The following is a 22797-nucleotide window of genomic DNA, read 5'->3' on the forward strand; positions in this document are numbered from 1 at the left end:
ACAACTTTTAACCAAGGTTAGATAAAACCAAATAAATACTACGTTGCGGGCTGCAGAGAGACTTGACACTTTATGGGAGAATCCTGCTGTCTAAGGCTGAGGGCATATCACGCCTATTTACCCTGCTCTTTCCCTATATGTTGATAAGAAAAAAAAAAAAAAAAAGAAAAAATTCTATTGACTCTGCTATTCTGCTTTATTTGGAAAAAATAAACCGGAATGTGTTCAAAGAAAATCTTTGATAAGAAGTTACATGGAAGGTGGTCTTAATGCTTTAGATTTTCAAACTAACAACCAGACATTCAAAATGAACTGGATTAAGTATTGTGTTTAATAGATTACCTGGTTTTGGATCCCTAACTTAATCTTTAAACACTGTGGTGACCTTACATTTTTATTATCTTGTAATTTTAAGTGCAGCAAATTACCTATTAAACTCTCATATTTTCATAAACAAGCTCTAGAATCCTGGACGATTGCTTTCAAACATAATCTGTCCACACACACGTGCATTATTTGGAAAAATGCAAATGTGCGGTAACAAATCACTTTTTTTCCAAAGTATGGGTGGATCAAAATATTCTTTTTGTTTCTGATTTGTTCAGTGCTCAAGGAGATCTTCTTTCATTTTCTGATTTTATGTCCCTGAAAGGCGATTTCAGTAAGAGATTTTAATAAGGTGAATAAAAGTATTCCTGTCAGTTTAAGAACCTTGATTAAAGTGCATTTAAGATACGACTGTTTAAGCAACTATATTCCTACACTTGCAATCAATGGTGTTAATGTATTAGATAAAACATGCAACAACTTCTTTATTAGAAATGCTCTTTCTTCAACTCCAAGAACCCTCCCTAAAGTATCTGTTATCCGAACTCTGATTTGAACGACTCATGGACATTTCCTCACAAACTTTTTATCCCTAATAAAATGAAAGAACATTTCAAAATTGTTCATAGATATTACCCTTGTAATTTATTTTTGAGCAGGTTTTCTGAGAATGTATCTTCTTTCCTTTTGCAATATTGAAGATTCTATCCTACATTTTTATTATCAGTGCCCATTCTCTAAATCTTTCTGGTCAGAAGTTACCTTGTTTGTTTTGTGCTGTTGTAACAAATTGTTATAAATGGTAAAATTATTATTATTTTTATTATTTGTCAGATTTTCATTCTAACGATGTTAATCTTGATTATACGGTAGTATTACTTTGTCTTCTGGGCAAGTTGCATCTTCATAAAGTCAGAACCATTAAATGTAATCCTGATTTTAGAATATTCCCCTCTGATTTAAAGTCTCTTTTTTCTTCCTTTAAGAAAATGTCAAAACCTTTAAACTCAAAGGTTTCTTAAACAAATAATATCCTTGAGTCTGTTGTAAAGAACCTTTATTTATTTTATACTGACAAGAGGTCTGTATACCCTCCTTGTTTTAATATTATTTTATTTTTTTTTCTGCTCACTGTTAATGTCTGTATCATTTCTTTTGCAATAAAAATACCTAAAAAATAACTCACCTTTTCAGGAAATGGTCAGATATGACCACTAGATGGCGTCAGAGTCATATATATCACAAGACCTGTGCATTTAAATTATATTTGCCAAATGACACAGTAAAAATGAGTGAAATCTGAGAATAGATCCTTAAAACTGATATATTTACACCCAATGGAGAAAGAGCATCTGTATCTAGGAAACAGTTGGTCAATAATAGTTGCTGCCCGTCGTGCCCGATAATGAGAAGTGGCCAGCTGCTTCAGTTCTGGCCTTCTTAAATTGATTTCCAGGGGATTTTTTTTTCTGACCTTATTAAATGTGTGAAGATAGTCCCATTTCCCAAAACGCATTTCCTAAGTAGGGCCGCGCATCCTAAAACCAGTTTCAATAACAAGGTGCCTTCACAGTTTTGGGAAACTGCTTTCAGACAGTCTTCTATCTTGAAGAGAACAAAAGCATGGCTGCGTCCAAACTCTCTTTAGTTGGTAGGCTACTTATTTTGAATAAATATTTACTTCAAAACTGATAAAAAATGACGTTCTACTATGAATGTGTAGTGTGAATGTAATCTGGTCGTTCTAGGCCTACATTCACCATGTGACCTACCAGCGTCAATTACTCGCTTTCACTGCCATTCACATATCCTCTCCCGTTGGCCTCATGGGATACTAAAGTTTCCATCATATATACACTTCAGAATCTCACTGGATTACCTTTTTGCCTACTCTTTTATGAGTACTGTGAATTCGGACATACTGTTTTTCACCTCTTATATCAAGTATGCTGTTTCGGAAAATGATTGTTGTGAAAGAGAGACATCAAGTGGTGAGACTTGTACTCAAAAAACTATCCTGAATCTGTCTTGGACTGTTCTCTCCTCAGTATTCACTCTCAGAGTACAAAATAGTGGTTACCTTAATTGGATGTGTTTACATCCAACTTTTCATTTTTGTTTTATGCCATGTAATAGATTATCAGTCACCATATATAATACCTGGCATTACAGAAAAGTGTGGCATTGAATTATGAGTGAAACAGGACGACAGTATACTGTATAAACAGCCCCAGAAATACTTGCACTCTCAAGTCGTTTAAATGTATTTGCATTATATAATAATATCAAACCATGCTTAATTTATTTTAGATACATTTAGCACAACCCAATTATTTGTATATAGTATAGATCATTGGCACAAACACACATATCATGCAAAAAATTTAGAAAAAAAAAAATAAGTTTGTTAGGTTTCAAATTATAACAATGAATGTATATTGTTCAGAATTAAGACAAAATGTAAGTTGTTAGTGGATCATGTTCATACAGCAGTTCTGAATTGTGTTTCCTCTGGACCACAGAGAACATGAGGGGAACTGACTTCATACATCCACTAAAAATAACCAAGTTATTTCTGCCAAAATATCAAGCCTCGTTTGTTTGCAAATGCGACTTTATTTTATATATATACTCTATGGCGCCATGCACTGTTTATTTTGGATGGTATAAATAGCTGTTAATTGCTTCTATCTAATTAATGTACCTATCATATTATATTTTGTATTAAATATTATTCAACAAACAGACTTTTGTGTTTTATTGCTTTACTGATCATGATATTTTGAGATTTGCAATGATTTGATGTCACAGAATGCACAGCCACGTTCCATTTTATAAGAAACAAACCCTGATGTATTCACAAGGCTTTCTACCAGACAGTTCCCTCTCAGTACAGGTTGTTGAGCACATAGCTAGCGATGTATTTGACAGCCAGCATGGTCTCCTCACAAGTGGGCTTGATCTGGGACTCGGGCAGCAGGAACCCGTAACGTCCTTCGTCGCGCAGCTCAAAGGTGTATGAATACTTCACACCCAGGTCATAAGCCCAGTCATCAGAGCCACCAGCAGCTGGGTCTGCAACGACAAAGCTCATGTTTAGGGAAGCACACGTCAGCAAAAATCCTTAACACTTAATTTTGATGGTACCTTTTGAACATTTATTTGGACTATAAGTCATTTTGCAACTACATGTCAACTAACTCTCAGAGTATCAGTAGACTGGCTGCTTAATATCTGCTAACACTTTATTGTGATGGTCAGACATTCTACTGACTATATGTAACTTTGCAACTACATGTCAACTTATTCTAACCCTAACCTTACCAGTCTACTAATACTCTACTAACACTCTAATGAGAGTTAGTAGACATGTATGTGCAGCATTACTTATAGTCAACAGAATGTTTTTAAGGGACCATCAAAATAAAGTGAAACCCAAAAATCTGCTCACTAGCTGCAAAATGGCTCCTGATCTGAAACACTGTTTTCTTGGTCAAACTGTACATGTAAATAGCACTTGCAGATTGTAGGCTACACCATGAGTACATTTTTATACTTTACTATAATATATAGGTATACTAATATAAAATGTTCATAAAACATTAAAAAATATGTAATATAATTTATTATTAATATAATATATAAGTTAAAAAATAATATAGCTTGTTTAATTTTAATATAATGAAATTAATATTATTTATAGCTTATGTTTATACTCAGGAGTACTGATGCACATAGAACGCTCGTGTTACGTATAGCTGGATGGTTTGATTTAATCAAAAATTATAAATTAAGAACCACTGTTTTAAGTTATTTTAGAGGATAAAATATAAAAATGTACATTTACATGACTATAATCTCTTTGAAAACACTGACATTCCCTGTTACAAAACCTAGTGAGCTGGGTATAGATACAGTATAGTTTATAGTTTCATTAAAAGTTATTTATCCCATATTTGTGCTTTGAAATTATTAATGCTTATAGCTTGCTATAGAGGGATGATATATTTTTAGGCCAAAAACACAAACAAAAAGTAAAGTAACACATGTTTGTGGATCAACATATTTTGTTGATCGTCCTAACCATATCTCTACCCATTAGTTATCCCTAAAATCAGAGGGAAATAATAGGTGAACAGAATCATAAACTTATGTTGGTCACATAGCTTATTTTCTGCAATGATCCAAAAGCCAATTGGAAAATCCTAGCTTAGCATTCTTAGCTTAGCAACATGCTAACATCTTTTGGAATCAACTGTGAATTGTGAGGTTCCTTTCAAGCCAGAAAATACCAATGTACATTTGTGTTAGATAGATGCCTAGATGGAAGCAGGCAGCTCACTTCATAGGTTTTGGATCAGAGCTTTTATCTTGGACTCTTTATACTCACAGATGGTCGCAGCACCAGGGCCGCTAGTGTATTTGGTTCCGTACAGGGTGCGCAAAGCTGCAATAGCTCCCTGAGACACACTCAGCTACAAGTGTGAAAGGAAAGAAAAGGCTCAGTTAAGTTAAGGCTCAGGTCAGTCAAACAAATTCTCACATTACATGAAAATATAATGGACATTTTTGTAGTGTGTTTAACGCATGTGTTTATGAACAGGTACCAGCTCCGAGTGGTCAGCAGCCAGGCCATATTTATAGGAATAGGGGAAGAGGAGCAGCTGGGAATATGAGTGGACAGTCAGGTAGGCCTTGATGATGGACTTGTTGGTGCGGATAAAGTTGGCCAAATTCTTGGACTCAATCTCAGACTCTGGGCTGCTTCCACAGTAGGTATCGCTGCAAGGGTTGCTGGAAGCTCCAGTGGCTGGAACGATAACGGCATACATTGTGTAAGGAATAATTGACAACAGCCGTGGAATTATTTGAAACATAATGATCACTCGAGGTGGTTTCTGATCATTTAATCGAGTCAAGTATTCTGCTTATACTACGGTTACCACGCATCAAGACATTGTTCAGATGTTTTTGTCTCCTCTTCTGTTTAGGACTAATTTCTATCTCGTCCCAAGCCATCTTAGACCAGTGTGGTTTGGTGCAGGTCTGGCTGGCATAGCACTGTTTTTCACCAACAAACCTTTAGCTGGTGGTCAAGCTGCATGTTCTTTGTGGTTATAATGGTAGACCAAGGAAGCCTTGCCCGTTAGGCTTGTTAAGCAATGTCATGTGGACTCTTGACTTGATTTCTAGTATACTATTAGTTAATCACAATAGCTTTAATAGGAAGCATGTACTCACTGCACCATCCAGCATTAAAGTTTCTGTTGGGGTCAGTACCGATACAGGTGGTGCCACTGTTCTTGGATCTAGTCTTTCTCCACATCCTGTTCTATATGATCAAAAAAAGAAAAGAAAAAAAAGATCATTATTTTTCACTCTTCATATATATATATATATATATATATATATATATATATATATATATATATATATATATATATTAAAAACAGCACATCTCCTAAATCAATGCACACTGATAGTACTGATAGTACTTTTAATGATAATTTTTCATTCATGAGACATACATTCAGTAACCTTTGTCTTGTAATGCCAGAGCATATATCAATTTACTGCACCATATGAATAATATATTTTGGGACACAAATGTTATGAACCTACACTGGACCAGGTGTATTCATAGCCATCAATGTTGAAGACAGGCAGAACAAAGAAGTCCATTCTATCGAGAAGGTTGGTCATCTCAGGATCACTTCCATAGGTGGACACAGCCTGACCATGAGCGAAATTAAGTTTAGATTCACAGATCTCTTGAAAGACATTAATTCAAAAACAAATGGTTTATCCTGTACCTCGTTTACAAACCACTGGCAGAAAGCATGAGTGATCCATTCTCTGGCGTGAAAGCCACAGTCCATGAAGACAGCTGGCTTAGCGGAGCCTGTCTTCTTTCCGATCTGGAAGAGAGAAATCTCAAGTGTTTTAATATTTAGTATTGAGTTTAACAGTGTTTTCATATTGTACTCAATGCAGGTAATCTCAAAATTGTCACATATCAGGTAGATGCTGACTTGATCATACCCTTGTGAAAAAGAAGTGCACTCACATAATCTTAAAAAGTACACTTTTTTGATGCATTGACAAACATAATCACATGTAAAGAACTTGATAATAGTTTAAACTGTATTGTGTTTGAAATAGTTAAGCTATTTTAAATGTACTAAATTGCAACTTCATTGTTACAAATGTGTACAAATTTAAATACATGCCATACAATTTCACACAAGAGATGACATTAAAATATATTTTAATTTACTATAAATGCTTGTCAGGACATTCGGCAGTGCACTTTAATCATATTCACATACAGTAGAAGTTACTATGAAAATACCACTACATATAAATATCTAAATCCTACTTAAGTGGGTAAAAAAAGCACTCTAAAGGTCAGCATTTGAACAACTGCATTTATTATGTTTATAATACATTTGCATGCAATTAATATGCAAACGTTACATTCAGTTCACACTTATGTGTATTATTTGAAAGTATATTATTTCCATAATAAGTATTATTTTTAAAAGTATGTGAAGTGTACTACTTTTTCACATGGGTATAACAGAGATTTGTAAAGTGATCCAAGACTTTACCGTAAGAAGGTGCATGGGGCGTCCCTCATAAGTGTTCCCAATCACCTGTCTGCTGATCAGGCTAGGATTGGCAGAGCTGATGGAGATTGCCCAATCATTAATCTGAAGGTGAGTAAAAAAAAAAAACAAATTACACAAATATAATAATTTTAAGGAAAAAAAAAAGAAAAAAAAGTTTAAGGGGATTTATGAGTGCACTGGCAGTCATACCGTCGCCCAGTTGTTGTACTTTGTGTAGTCATGGGCTTTCGTCACCCTCTTGTTGTCCAACTGATCCTCCACAGCCTCCTGAAGATTTTCAAACATGACCCTGCAAAGACCACCAGCTAATAAATCCCAAGAATATCAAAAATTACCTTATTTTGAGAGGGGAAATTACCTTGGCTTTCTTTGAAGTATGGTACATTTGAACTACCATGTCATTGTATCGTATGAAGCTGTGTTGTTAATTTCAAAGTCTAAGGCAACTTACATGTTTGCCAAATACTTACTTAGCTTCCATGTCACTCTGCTGTAAAATGGTGAAGACCATGTCAAGCTGGGCTGCGGGAACATGAATGTCAACCTTCATGCCAATGGTCACGAGGTCAGGACTGTCGGGCTTCCAGAAATCCACCTGAGGGTGCAGCATATACACTTACTCAAAATCTGGATGTTCAACCATGTGCCTTGATGAAATCCAACTACTAGTAGAGTCATTGATGATTTCATGAAAATCATTCATGATTTCAAGCAATGTCTCAAAAAAGTGCATTGTGTTAAACATTTCTCAGTAATACTGGTTTAATGTGGCATTTAGTGTCCAGATATTTTTGTTTAAATTGTATAGGGGTGAATTCAGGTTGATTGGAACACTCTTTGCCATCGAGATGACTGGGAAAAAGTGTTCCAATCAGCCTGAATTCACCCTAATGGGTACTTGCTACATGCATGGATCTCGGATCATTCTGCATGCTCTTTTTTTTTTCACAAGTAAATTGCTGCCATATTGTGACAATGGTTAGCTATCGTCTGTAGTATCAAAAGGCCATAGAGGACTTTACAATCAATAGATCTTTGTCTGTAGATCTCAAAATTCCAGAAGCCATGAACCGCAATATGAATAAATTATGTTTGTGCCTTAAATATATATATATATTTTTTTTTTTCGGGTAAGTAGAATAAGTTAACATGTTGTTGCAAATCTTGATTTAGATTTAGATTTTCAAACAGTTCTTATAGTTATATTATTCAACAATAAATCAACAGATAAAGTATCAGAAATTCACCTTTTAAGCATTAGATTTTGTGCTTGCTGATAGTGCCACCTGGTGACCAAGGTTGGTCCCACATGGTAATTTTTTAAGGACAAAAAGGTAAATTTTTTTACAGAGATTTGTTTTAATCTTGCTGTTCAGGGTGTCTGTGCAAAATATGAATAAATAAAATAAAATAAACAATATTTTCTATAATAAATAAGAGTTTACATTTTACCTGGCCTTTTTGTCCCAGTTCCTTGATGATTGTCACTTGTTCATCATTTGCAGGTGTCAGACGGATGACTTTATCGCTAGAAAAGTGTGGAGAGAGATATTCTTTACCATCTTGGATATTAGCTCCACATAGTGTAATCTTTTTTTTTTGGTTCAACAGAGAAAAATGTTCAAGAATTTACCCCACAAATCTGGTTGGCTCACAGAGAGCGACAGCCACCAATCCCAAGAGCAAAAGGATCTTCATTTTGCCTGTGTGATTTTTTGCTCCGCACACAGATCTCTTTTTATAATGTCAGGCCATCAAGGACCGCCCAATACTGACCTCCATAATGCCTTCATATGTATCAATTATTAGTCACCTGTTGCACATGCTGTTCAAGATATTTTTAGCTATATATGATTTGAGGTGACAACTGCTTCAAATGCACCTCTTTCAATCATTAACCTGTTAAAAGGCTGTCGCCTAAATGTTCACTAAGAGAAGAAAACCTTAACAGGAGAAAATAAAATAATAAAAATAATAATATAAATTTTATTTAACTGTTCCCAAACACAAATTCCCAAACACAAATGTACTGCTGTTTGAATGTGAAGACGAGTACAAAATTGTCCATGGAATGTGCATATAAAAAAAATTGAGGAAAAAAAAAAAACATTATTTCCTACAATTTTATGTACTAATGTTACAACATCAAAAATAATATTGCCAAACAAAAATATTCGACAGACAATCTGAAATGTTCAGTGTTTTCACTTTAATATCTCATAGAATTAGTAAATACCTTACAACAGTTATCAACTAATTTTCTTATCCACAAAAAAAGTGTAGAAACATTATAGTTGCAGTAAAGAAATATGGTCCCTTTATATTAGTTTTTTTGCACAGTTACACTTTATATTAGGTTCAGATTCTCACTAATATATGACTTTTGACTCAGTAAACTCCTAATTACTGCTTATCAATAGTTAGTAAGGTAGTTGCTAAGTTCAGGTATTGGGTAGGATTATTAAGGGATGTAGAATATTGTCATACAGATAAGGCATTAATATGTGCTTTATGTGAGAGATTTTTATTTATTTATTTTTTATTAACCAACTAACATTTCTTTTTCTTGCAGGTTTAACATTTAACATTTGAACACTTTAGTCAAGCTAGACAGCTATCTAAATATAATAGCCCCATGACATTGAGTAATCAACAAACTAATAATCATATGGTTTTGGTCTAGGTCTAAATATACACACAATCATATTAGAGATAAATGATGTGATGATGATGAGTAATATGTCATGTTAACTTTACTATGTTGTATTATTTTTGCTGGTGGGAGTCTCTGTGATTGATATGAGGTCCTGATCATGTGTAAAAGCATATTCGAGGGCATCGGTTGGAGTCTGTTTGGTTATTGCAGCGCAGCGGGTTGAACACTAGAGATCTTACTTCTATTTTCAAGTGATAGTGTTTAGTTGAGCACTAGAAACCTTATTCTCAAAATCGTTTCATACACAGTTAGCCATTGATTATCTCTTATGCACAACATTGTATTCATATTGTAATGCAATACACTATTGCTGCTATTGAGGTGGGATACGGTTAAGGTTAAGGACAGGTTTGGTGGTATGAATCACTTGTGAATTACAGCTTGGTGGTATAAACGAATTACAGCTGTACATGCTTACATGCAGGTATTTTTGAAATATAGGCTACAATGTGAAAACATGTACATACACAATAAGTGCATTGTATCAAATAATGAAATGAAATGGTAGTACATAATTAAAGACAATTAATATAAAGTGGGACCTCAAATATAATTTTTAATATCTCACATTACTGTTCATAAGTCATATGTTAAATATATCTTACATCTTGGTTTAAGTAAAAGACATAGACCTTATTTAAAGCAAAGAAAGCAGAGTAACCAAGATAATTATGTATATGGTATCACATATTTTTTGCAATATGCAATACCTTGTATATTATTTATTTAGTTATTTATTTTTAAGTAGTGTTTTATGTGGTCTGTTGTTGTGAAAAGAAATTATTGCAGATTTTGTTGTTGTTTTTGTTGTTGTTGTTGTTGTTGCATGAACACAAATGAAACATTGTTTGTAATATGGTCACAATTTAGTCATGAATGTGATATGGTCAGGTTTCCAGATCACTTAAAGAGATAGTTTATCCAAAAGTGAAAACAATTTAAATAAATAAATGTCATCAATTACTCGACTTCATGTCGTTACCGTTCATCTTCGAAACACAAATGAAGAAATAATAAAGAGGGAATAAGAGCCTAAATTTAATCTGTTCATCATATAAAGTGATCCAGTCTCTTCAGAAAATTTGGACTAAACCAATCGATTCATATGGATTACTTTTACGATGTCTTTATGAACTTTAAGCGTCAAATTGGTAGTTGTGTAGCTGTCAATGGAGGGACAGAAATCTCTCAGATTTCATAAAAAATATCTTCATTTGTGTTTCGATGAACGGAAGTCTTACAAGTTTGGAATGACATTAGAGTGAGTAATTGATGACCAAATACATTTTTTTGGGGTGAACTAACCCTTTAAAGAGATTATGGAGATTATGACAAAAAAAATTATATATAATATGACATACACACCAACACACACACACACACTCATATATATATATATATATATATATATATATATATATATATATATATATATATATATATATATATATATATATATATATATATTACATAGCCTACAAGTTTCAATATAAAATACATTAAAGTATATTGAAGTTTATCATATATACACTTACAGTACATTCAAAAGCACATAGCCATATTTTAACATTAGAATTTTAATTTTAATTTTACTTAATAACATGCAATTAACTGTACGAAAACATGAAATTCAGTTTGCACTGAAGTATATTCTTCTAAAATATACTATTTCTGTCATATGTATTCTAGTATGCTAATGTGTACTTATTTTTTTCACAAGGGACTACCTGCAGGATAACACATCTTTGTTAAAGGCACAGATATTTGAGCTCTATCATTCTAAGTACTGAGAACTGTTACTGATACAGTAACGTAACTAACTAGCATTGTGCTTTGGTAGTACCTTAAAATCCCCAAAACACAGATAAATACAAAATTTCAGCTATGCCTTTTCCATTTAAGATGTCTTAACAGTGGGTGTTGAATCATTCTTGGTGCTTGTTGGATTGAGCAGTCCAGAGGTACATTGGGAATGGACATTCATCTTTGAGCTAATGATAAAGTGACCGCTAGTTTGTCCAGACCCACAGCCTAGCAACCTCAGTAGGTTTTTGCGAAAGTTCTGTCCAACAAAGCTATAAAGAATGGGGTTTACACAACTGTTTAAATAGGAGATGCAGATGGTAAATGGCATGGCTGTGTCAATAACATCCAGTGTTTGGCAGTTTTCCACCACGCCAAGCATGGCCAGCAGCTCCATGAAGTGGAAAGCTTGGTGAGGAGCCCAGCAAACAAAGAAAGCTAGCACAGTAGCGGCTATCATCCGTAACGTTTCATCCTCCCGAGAGCGAACGCTTTTCCTCAACACACCCCTGGAATCCAGGAGTGCGCGACCGATAAGGCAATAGCAGGTGATTATCACAAGGAACGGCACAAGAAAGCCTAGAACGCTTTTTAGCACACTAAGAGTAACTAAGAAGTGTATCTGCTCACTGTGGTGCCACACAGCGCACAAAGTCGAGTTCCCAATGTCATACACACTCCTGCTTAACGCTGTAGGTGCACTGAGGAGCAAGGCAAACAGCCATATGAGTACACACGTGAGGTTAGCGTAGAGAAGTGTGCGCTGGCGCCTGGAGCGCACCGGATGTACGATAGCAAGATATCGGTCAATGCTAAGAGCGGTGAGGAAGAATATGCTAGTGTAGAGGTTGAAGATGACCAGTCCTGCGCTTGCCTTGCACAGAAAGGTGCCGAACGGCCAGTGGTAACCCGTGGCTGTGAAAGTGGCCCACAATGGCAGCGTAATAAGGAAGGTAAGGTCTGATATAGCTAGATTGAGCACAAAGACGTTTGCTACTGTTTTTAGCTTCATGTAGCGGTAGATGACAGCCACCACCATGCTATTACCAATGACCCCAATGACAAAATTGCATCCATAGACAACGGGAATGAAGGTGAAGATGAAGCCGTGTCTTCCAGACATACTGCAGTTCACGTGGAAGGGATCACTCATTCCTGAGGTTTTGTTCTCCATTTTTCGGTCCACTATTGTTGCTTATGTGACAAAGAATGGGTTCCGATACCTACAGGGTATGTCTTGAGTAGCCAACACCAGATTTGGGGTAAATGCCTCCTGACGCCTATAAAAGAGAGCAACGAAAACTGTCAGAGGAAGAGGCATCATTAGCACAGCCACAAGCCGTAAACATCGGCCATGAAAGAGCTCCTGCTACGCCCCCTTATTAAGCTCTGCACATTAAAACTGTCTTCACTGATCATGCTACTTCTGCTATCAAAAACAGATGCTTCATGACGACACTGATCTGACCACCTGGAACCTCTTTAAAACACTCTCTTAGTTAATGAGTGGTGACAGTGAAATTGTAATGTGTTTATCAGAAGGTTCTCAGTCATGGAAACATGAAAAAAGTTCAGGGAATCTATCTATCTATCTATCTATCTATCTATCTATCTATCTATCTATCTATCTATCTATCTATCTATCTATCTATCTATCTATCTATCTATCTTCTATCTATCGTCTTATTATCGTCGTCTTATTATCGTCTTATTATCTATCTATCCATCGTTCTATTTGCCGTTATATCTGTCTTACCATCCATCCATCCATCCATCCATCCATCCATGTATCTATATATTGTTTTATCTGTCGTACTATCTATCTAACATTCTATTGTTCTGTCTATCATTCTGTTTGCCATTCTATCTGTCGTACTATCCATCCATCCATCCATCCATCCATTGTTCTATCTATCTATCTATCTATCTATCTATCTATCTATCTATCTATCTATCTATCTATCTATCTATCTATCTATCTATCTATCTATCTATCTATCTATCTATCTATCTATCTATCTATCTATCTATCGTCTTATCGTTCTATTTGCCGTTATATCTGTCGTACCATCCATCCATCCATCCATCCATCCATCCATCCATCCATGTCTCTATATATTGTTTTATTTGTCGTACTATCTATATAACTTTCTATCGTTCTGTCTATCATTCTGTTTGCCATTCTATCTGTCGTACTATCCATCCATCCATCCATCCATCCATCCATCCATCCATCCATCCATCCATCCATCCATCCATCCATCCATCCAAAGGACTATAAACGTTTTGCAAAACTTTCAAGCCAGGCTTTGTTCTAATATTCAAACCTCCACTTTCTTCTTAAATGTTACAGTCATATGAATGTCTTTCAAATTCAATTTATTTTAATTTCTGTACATTCACATATGAAATGCAGACCTTCAAGGCTGTATTACTACGAAGTTCAGAGATATAAATTTACATTTTAGTGAAACTGCTTTTTCCATTTTCTCATAAAATTCGGGGTTTTTTTCTTCTTCTTGACTATCACTCAGTAGACTGGGTCAAGATATGACAATAATATACATTGTTATGTCAAATATTAATAAAAAAAACTGGAAAATGTAAACTTCACAATAAATGAATGAATTGAAATAGTTTAAACTTGATTTTCTGTTTTGTGTTCTGGAGTTGACAGAGTTACCACATTTTGCACATCACAGATTTATTTATATTCTGTTGTATTATGATGGTGGTTGGTTTTTAGCGTTGTATAATAATGCCACATTTAATGTGTTAAATTCATACAACAAGTTACTGTATTATAGCTACAGTCTCTGTGCTCAATGCGGTAAACATGATTTTCTGACTACAAAATTCATTAATGGAGGATATGGAAAGAGAGAGAGAAAAGTGCTTTAGAGCATTGTTGAGTTGTTATGTTCCATACACACTGTGCTGAAAGGAGCTCAGCATGAGAATTTCTAATCAGCACACACCTAAATAAACAGGTCACCAGGGGTCTAGGCTGTGGAAAGTGCCTGAGAAAATCAAACCTGTTTGCTCTTAATAAATGAGCGTGCTGCTACCAGGATAGAATGAGGAAAAATTATCCATGTTGAACATTGTATATAAATGTCCAAAGCTTTAATAAAAAATGCTCTCTACATCACAAATGTAATGTAGTCCTCAGTTTGCCACAAGGGGGCGCACTCAAGTGTTTTTCTTCATGGTTTCAGCTGCAATCTTAAAGCAAAAATCTGAATTTAGTAAAGTATGCCCTTTTAGTGATTTCAGCCCCACAGGATTGATTTCATTTTGAATCACAATGAACAGTTCTGACCACAGTTCAAATTCAGGAACTAAACTTTTAATTTAAGTTTATTTTAAATCAATTCTGAAAGAATCATCATTCTGCATGCGTCCATACAATTCTTCATTTACACACCTCACATTTTAGAGCAGTTTCATTTATATGCCAAGTGAACGTGGGTTTCTCTGGTTTCACAGGCGAGACATTTTAAAAAGTATGCATTCTTCTGTAAAAGCACCATATAAGTTACAGATGTGGTGGTGTTCATTGCTAAAGAAAGAGCACAACGTCGGGGTGCCAAGGGTAACCGGATAATGAAATATCACTCCTGCATTTCTCCTCCTCAGGCCCGCAAGATGCAATAAAGCAGTTCCGCACATGTCACCATTTGATTTAGCCCTGTTTTCTTTTTTAAATGAGTGTAACAGTAGGCGGCTCTAAGTTGACTGTACAGTGAACACATTAACTAAATGTGCAAGACTAACCCACTTTTAGTTGTGCATGTGTTGTGTTCTCATGCTGCTTCTCTGGATACAATGAAATACCCGCAACAAATATGTCTGAAAAGACAAGAGCACAAAACAGGAAAACTGATTTTGTGAAGACACAGCACCAAGCTAACTACTCTTAAGCTAGATAATAATTGCTCTTAATTGTTCCTCCCAGACAGCATTTACAGTAATTGGAGAGCAAATGGAAACTTTAAATGGAGACCATAAAAGGCAGAAATGACTTTTACATTAGTTTGCCTGATGACATTAAATATGCCATTTACTCTGAAGTGCTGTTTGGGGTACAGAAGAGCCTTGGTGTTTTCCCCATTGTACTGTACAGTTGTTACATTATGTATTTGTACATATAAAAAAAATATTTTTTCAAGTGTGTAGAGCTGAAACACTATTGTAATTGTTCAAATTTGATCGGGCAGACCAATCGGGCAGACCAAACCGTAAGTCGGAGAGACTTGAAACTTGAGGGATGATAGTACAGTACCCACCCCGTCTACGTCACCAAAGCTCGCCCCAATCGGCTGATGGTGAGGCTACAGGCATCTAAAATAATAAACTAAGTGCAATCTAGTGTTGTCAAAAATATATATATTTTTTTCGATACATATCGACACTGAAATATCTGAATAGATATAGAATACCAGCTGCGCGTTCTCACTCTCTAATCTCTCCGAAAGCAAGTTACACACAAACCCGCCTCTCCTCACTCACTCGTTTTTATTAATGCCTTAAAGCCATTGCTGCTGTACATACATATATACATTATATATATACAGTCAAACCAAAATTTATTCAGACACCTTCAACATTTCTCACATTATCACAGTTTATTCGCTATAGTTTAGAAAATGGTAATAAAATATGACAAGAACTCAAAGTTATCAAATCAGTTGATATTTCACTTTAGCCATCCTTGTTAGACTGTCTCACAAATGAATTAGGGTGAATATCTGTCAGCTGTTAAATGTAAGTACACAATTAGATAATACCAATTTAGGTAAACCAATTACCAAGCAATGCTTAGTTGTGTTCAGTCTGTGGTGTAAAAAGGTCGCATTAGCAAGAAAAAAACCCTTTAGCAAAACATGGTCAGGTCAAAGTGTCTGAATAATTTTTGGTCCAAAATCTATATCAATTCTACTGGTAGTCCACTGTATGAAGATTTTTTGGGTATAATATGTGTCACCGTTTACTTTATTTTGCTATCCTCACTTACATAAATGAACTAATTGTATCCTGCACCCACTAGTAATATATAAAAAAATATATCTGGTGTCTGAATAATTTTTAGTTAGTGTGTGTGTGTGTGTGTGTGTGTGTGTGTGTGTGTGTGTGTGTGTGTGTGTGTGTGTGTGTGTGTGTGTGTGTGTGTGTGTGTGTCCAAGGCCTAGTTCTTGTTTAGTCTAGGTGTGCCCATAATGGACACATAACTTAACGGAAAGAAGTTACACAAGGGCAGTCTTACACAAGAATAGTCAAAAGTGGAGCCTAAGAAATAACTAAATATCAACTCTGTTTAATCAGAAGTGTAGTGTGAGCACCACCATCTGGTAGAGTGTTAGACTGGCCACTAAAATCATCACTGATCTAGTTAAAGATTTACTCAGTCTGCTCTTCTCTCACTTTGGAGAGGTAGACCACCATGAGGAAATGTACCTCACCAGCACGAGTGTGGCCACTAAAAAAACAATTATCTCTCCTTTCCCGCTGGGACAGCAGAGATGGGCTTTATATATTTCTGTTGACTGGGCTTTTAAAGCAAACGGCTGTTTGAATTAGGCCTAACAGCAGATGGAGTGACACGGACATCTGTCGGACATTTTGTTTAGCAGAGCAAAATAAAAGCCCAAAGCAGTAATTTAGCTTCTGTTATCGTGTTTAAGTTCTGATCAGATAGATGCAAGTCGCCACCATGGGAGTTGTGGACAACAAATATTAGTCAGCCTTAAGACTGCAGCTCAATAAAACACTGGCTTTGTCTGAGCTCAAGAGATGTTAATGTTTTTAACAACAAGATTTTACACAATCACTCCGTTCCAAAAGAGTTGCCTGCAGAGGGAGCATTTTAATGCATCATAGTTGTGTTCCCGAGGCTGTTCTAAAAGGTAGACAGTGTAATTATGCTGCCACATTTAAAGGTGGCATCACATGTATCATTTGTGGAGGAGGAAATCCCTAAATGTACTTGTGAACCCTTGTCAAAAAGAAGTGCACTTAATTGTGCACTTGTAGTGTAATCTTAAAAGTATATATACTGTATATATATATATATATATATATATATATATATATATATATATATATATATATATATATATATATATATAAACCTGTATAAACCCTATTTGACATTACATTTTAAGTTAAGATATTTTAAATGTACTAAATTGCAACTTCATTCATTACAAATGTGTAATTACAAATATATTTAAATACATGTTTTGTTTTTACCATAAATACTTGACAGTATATTCTGCTGTACACTTTATCCATATTACAAAGATAATAGAAGCAATTATGAACTTACATATGAAGATGTTCTTAAAATAATTGGTTTTAATTTTATTTAAATTACAATACATTTTTATTTAATTGCAATTAAATTGATTTTATGAAAACATTACATTCAGTTTACGCTTAAGTATATTATTTCTGCAATTTATACTCTTTTTAAAAGTATGTCAAGGGAAATCACAATACTAAAAATTATAGTTTCACAAATTGAGTATTTTATCAATATCAGTAGTTGTGTCTGTTACCAAAGGCTGAAATTGATAATATAATAATTGAAAATGTAAAGGAAATTAAGGTATTGGGTGTGATAATAGACAATAAACTCAGTTGGAAGCCCCATATCAGACACATACAAAACAAAGTCGCCAAGAACGTTGGAATTATAAATAAAATAAAGCAATTTTTATTTTGTATTGCTCATTAGTTCTTCCATACTTCATCTATTGCATAGAGATCTGGGGAAACAATTATAAAAATTCACTATACTCACTGTCAGTATTGCAAAAAAGGGCAGTCCGTGTCATACACAAAGCTGGGTGTTTGGATCGTACAAATTTTCTGTTTTTACAATCAAAATTACTTAAACTTCAGGACCTGGTTCAATATTACACAGCACTGATCATGTTTAAAGTTAGCAAGAATTTACTACCACTCAACATCCAAAATCTTTTCAGCCAGAGAGACGGGGGTTATAATTTACGAATTTACACAAAATTTAAAATGGATCTGGTATGTGGGGTAAAACTGTGGAATGGGATGAAGGACGAACACAGGCAATCTCCTAATATACATTCTTTTAAATCATCATATAAGAATACGGTCTTTGAAAGATACAAGAATGAGGGGTTGTGATTTTCACTGATTATTGTTGTCATCATTGTTATTATACTAATTATAGTTATTGTGGTAATGGTAGTGATAATGATTAGTTATTGAAATTTTTATGATATTGATGTTTATTAATATCATTATTATTATATACATTATTATTAAATTGATAGTCTATTAATGGTGTAACTGTTATTGTTATACTAATTACTACTATTAATTATTAATCCATAGATATTGTAATATCATACAAGGTGGCAATTGTGTGTGGCAAGGGGGTGGGATTGAATAAGCGCTAGCTTCTTCCCACTCCTTTTTGAACAATGCTTCCCACTCCTTCTTTTTTTTTTTTTTTCTTTTTTTTTTTACATATCGATTTGTATCGTTTGATTGTTGTTTTTTAATTTGTCTTATTGTTCAAATAAACTTTTCAATTCAATGAAAAAAAAAAAAAAAAAAAAAGGCTGCATCCAAAATTGCATACTTCCCTACTGTAGAAAGAAAACATTATGCGACCAAATAAGTATGTCTGAATTCACAGTACTAATAAAAGTACCCGGATGACCTACTATTTCCGTTGAAATTCGGAAGTGTGCATCGGAAATTTTGCACGGGAGAGGATTTGTGAATAGCACTAAAGCAATGCAACTGATGCCGGTAGGTCACTTGAAAATGACAACATTGTGAATGTAGTAGTGTCCGGATTACATTCATACTATATAGATAGAACATACTTTTTTTTTACCAATCTCAAAGTGAGTACTCACTCAAACTAACTACCTACTCAAGAGAGTATGCCATTTCAGACGGCCATCTTGGAAATGTGAGCTATTTCCAGTCATGCAAGTAAATATCCTATGAACTTGAATGGGGAAAAAATCTGGGGGAAACCAAAGCCTTTGAAATAGTTTTTCACCAGCATCACTTCATTGTCATTCAAAAATCCTCTCCCATGGCCTCATGGGATAGTAAAGTGTCCATCGTATACTCACTTCAGAATCTCGGCAGAAGTAGTAGGCGATCCAGGAACTTTTCATCTACTGTTATATGAATACTGTTATACACTTTTCAGATAGCCAACTGTTTTTCGCTTACGATATAGTAGGGAAGTGGGCATATTTGGATGCAACCACTGGACTTTTAACAGAAAGGTGGGATTTTCAGAGCAGACAGGAAGCAATGTGACAGTCTCCAGCTCTCATTAAAATGAATGAGTGCAGGTCACTTTGTTCAGGTCCAATTGCACTTTAAAATGTCTCTGGTCCTATTTTTATACCTATTAAAGGATCATGCCATTAGCTTAGCAACATGCTAACATATAACATTATACTAAGCATGCTTTTATTATTCATAGTGAACACTATACTGTATATTTCTCTGATCCAATTTTTTTTTTCATTTATGGAGTTTATTGTTTCAGTAAAGCAATAAGATTCAAATCTAGTTCTTGTCTGTAAGGTACATTGCAGACAGTCATTTTGTTGTACAAACAACATTTTGTTCCTCTATATATGTCTACATGACTGGAGTGGCAAAAATTTGTCTTCATTTAAATAGCAAGGTAAATGTGTGTGTTAATGACAGTCTTCTTAAATGAGCCATACCGTGCCTTTACTGTTTGTGCAGAATGATGGGAACAATGCACCAGACTGAAAGTGCTATGACTGTCATAACAGGCTTTTGCTAAAATAACTTCATTTTTTTAACCATCACACCCATACAAATTTCCAAAGGAATCAATCAGCGTGACTTTTTCTTATAAGTGAACACAGTCTTGCTTGTGTTAAATATACAAAATGACTCCATATTGCAAAGTTCGAGCTATCATTCATGTCTGTTGCAGAAAGAAATCATCTAATAGTTTTAATCAATTTATATATTTTAAAGTTAATGGGCAAACCCTAAACTATAAGTACTAATAATGATAGTGATTTTTGCTTTATCGTTACAAATATACATGACTCAAAATACTGCATCTAAATCAGGATTTCATATCTGTGCTGCATGTTTGTGAATTTCAATTCTGTTTTCAGTTTACTATCCAAACACATGGAAAGGTATTCATTCTCAATAAACAGGGTTAGCCTTTAGTGCATTTGGCTTGTTCAAAATTACATTTAAATAGTATTCTATTTATCTAGAAATCAGAAAGTGTCCTACCTGATGAAGTGGATAAGAACTGCAGACCAGTGCCCTATTACTGAACTGCAAGAACAAGACTAGTCAAATTCGCCTGACACTTACACACACCTCATCGTGTACAAACACAATCCACCCCCCATTGATGAAAACATGTCTCATGTCTGTATTTCCATAGTGTGTGCTTGTTGAGACCACCACCCCCAGCATACACCCACTCGACATTAACGCTCCTCCTATCTGAGTGGTCAGTTATTTCACTCCATCCTCCCATGCCATGAATCGTGCAAAGGCAAATCATGACAACTCTAATTGGCCTCCCCCAAAGATATATTAATAGCGCCGTCTCCAACGTCAGACATTGGAGATGAAGAGGAAATTGGTTGTCTCCTGTTCCTCTTAAATCCTTCACGATCAAATGTGACTTTTCCATTCCACTTTGCTATCAGTCAAATAAAAATATTTGAGTACAAACACTGCACTCTGTGGCGGTTGCGTCACTGGTTGAGGCGCACACCACTTGACGTACTCAGTGTACAAACTTGTGGGGTTGCTGCTCAGAGGTCTGACATCTGAGACTGAGAAGGATAGGAAAGGAAAACAAAGTAGGGAAGCAGAGGTCTGGATGGGTAGGTTGGAGCCGGCAGTGCGTAGACATGAGAAAGAACATGGAGAACTTGTTTTTCAGAAAGCTTTATGGTCTGACCTGTGAGGTCAGGTCACCTGATCCGTTTCTGCAATCGGTGGATGTTCTTTCATGCTGGTTCAAATGCAGTTTACCTCTATGTTTGCATGACCAATAGGGGTATAAAGCTCTGGGTCCTCTGATTTATGATCAGTGAACCCAAACATATACCAACTATTTTTTAGATGGTTCTTTTGGGCACACTGGAGTTTCTCGTGTGACTCTCCTGAAGTTTTTGCATTAGTAGATTGCGTTATTACATTTGTAGATTGAGACCATTCCAAGAATATTCTTATTTTACAATTACCGCCGTTTGTTCTTCATACCTTAGGGTGAAAGGAATAAACATAAAACTTAAATAAGCATTCTCCATAGTGAAGTAAGAACTCGTTTACTCTCTCTTATGTTGCTCCAAAACAAAGAGGACTTTCGTTCATATTTGAAACGTGAATGAAGCATATTTTTATAATATTCCCTATTTGTGGTCTATTAGAATAGGTATTAGAACTTTTTTTGTGTGTATTTTTGTTGCACAAGACAATTTTCACAATTGTTTTCACTTGCTGCACCATTTGCATTTGTTGTTTGTTCAGATTGATTGTATGCAGGGTGCATTAGTGGATAACTTTATGAATTATGAACTTTAGTGAAACAATATTAATCCATTTTTACATTTTAATTCATCAAGTACAACTTGATTTTCACTCTTGTGTCTTGTCCTTTCCTCATTAGGAAGCGCTCATACACAAACATCCAGGTTTGAGCAGATTACATCTGTACCTCTGGGGTGCGTTTCCCGAAAGCATCGTTGGCCAACTATGGTCGCAAGTTCCGTTGTTACCAATAGAGTTCAATGGACATTGCGATGAACTTGCGACCATAGTTGGCCAACGATGCTTTCGGGAAACGCACCCCTGGTTGGTTTCATATGGATTAATTTCACATTTCAGGCTTGCTATAGATATATTTATTATTGTGACTTATACATATAAGGGGGCATGTACAGCAGATATTTTCTGGTACCCAAAAAAGACGGGGGTCTCAGACCCAATTTAAATCTAAGACAGCTGGACAAAGCACTTCTGAAACGACGGTTCAGAATGCTCACAACCAGGAAAATCCTCTCGCAAATTCGCCAAGGAGACTGGTTTATGTCAATAGATCTGAAAGACGCTTATTTCCAAATACAAATAGCGTCACGTCACAGGCGATTTTTGAGATTCGTCTTCGAGGACCAGGCATATCAATACACAGTCCTGCCGTTTAGCCTGTACCTAGCACCTCGTACATTCACGATGTGCATGGATGCAGCGCTCGCACCCCTGAAACTCCGGGGCATCGATCTGGGCTCA

The 22797-nt window shown here is 35.3% G+C and overlaps 1 protein-coding gene across 4 annotated transcripts; it reads right to left on the reverse strand.

Annotated features, from left to right (window-relative positions):
* Positions 1–2399: 2399 nt before the first annotated feature.
* agtr1b (angiotensin II receptor, type 1b) lies at positions 2400–20986 on the reverse strand. 4 transcript variants are annotated; one of them, XM_081352529.1, is made up of 12 exons: positions 20782–20943; positions 8593–8746; positions 8412–8487; positions 7430–7554; positions 7149–7248; positions 6939–7040; positions 6141–6245; positions 5950–6060; positions 5569–5659; positions 4935–5137; positions 4718–4802; positions 2400–3402 (listed from the first exon to the last, which is right to left on the reverse strand). In XM_081352529.1, exons 2-12 carry the CDS (start codon positions 8655–8657, stop codon positions 3215–3217), a joined length of 1251 nt encoding a protein of 416 aa, XP_081208655.1. In that variant the 5' UTR covers positions 8658–8746; positions 20782–20943; the 3' UTR covers positions 2400–3214. The 4 variants fall into 4 exon arrangements, with proteins under 4 accessions (XP_081208655.1, XP_081208658.1, XP_081208656.1 ...); XM_081352532.1 differs by lacking the exons at positions 2400–3402; positions 4718–4802; positions 4935–5137; ... (6 more) ...; positions 8412–8487; positions 8593–8746 and adding exons at positions 11163–12758; positions 14906–15330 and having other exon boundaries at positions 20782–20986; XM_081352531.1 differs by lacking the exons at positions 2400–3402; positions 4718–4802; positions 4935–5137; ... (6 more) ...; positions 8412–8487; positions 8593–8746 and adding exons at positions 11165–12758; positions 15260–15330.
* Between the last annotated feature and the right edge of the window lie 1811 nt (positions 20987–22797).

The sequence above is a fragment of the Scardinius erythrophthalmus genome, assembly GCF_964197995.2.
Source record: "Scardinius erythrophthalmus genome assembly, chromosome: 22".
Lineage (NCBI taxonomy): Eukaryota > Metazoa > Chordata > Actinopteri > Cypriniformes > Leuciscidae > Scardinius > Scardinius erythrophthalmus.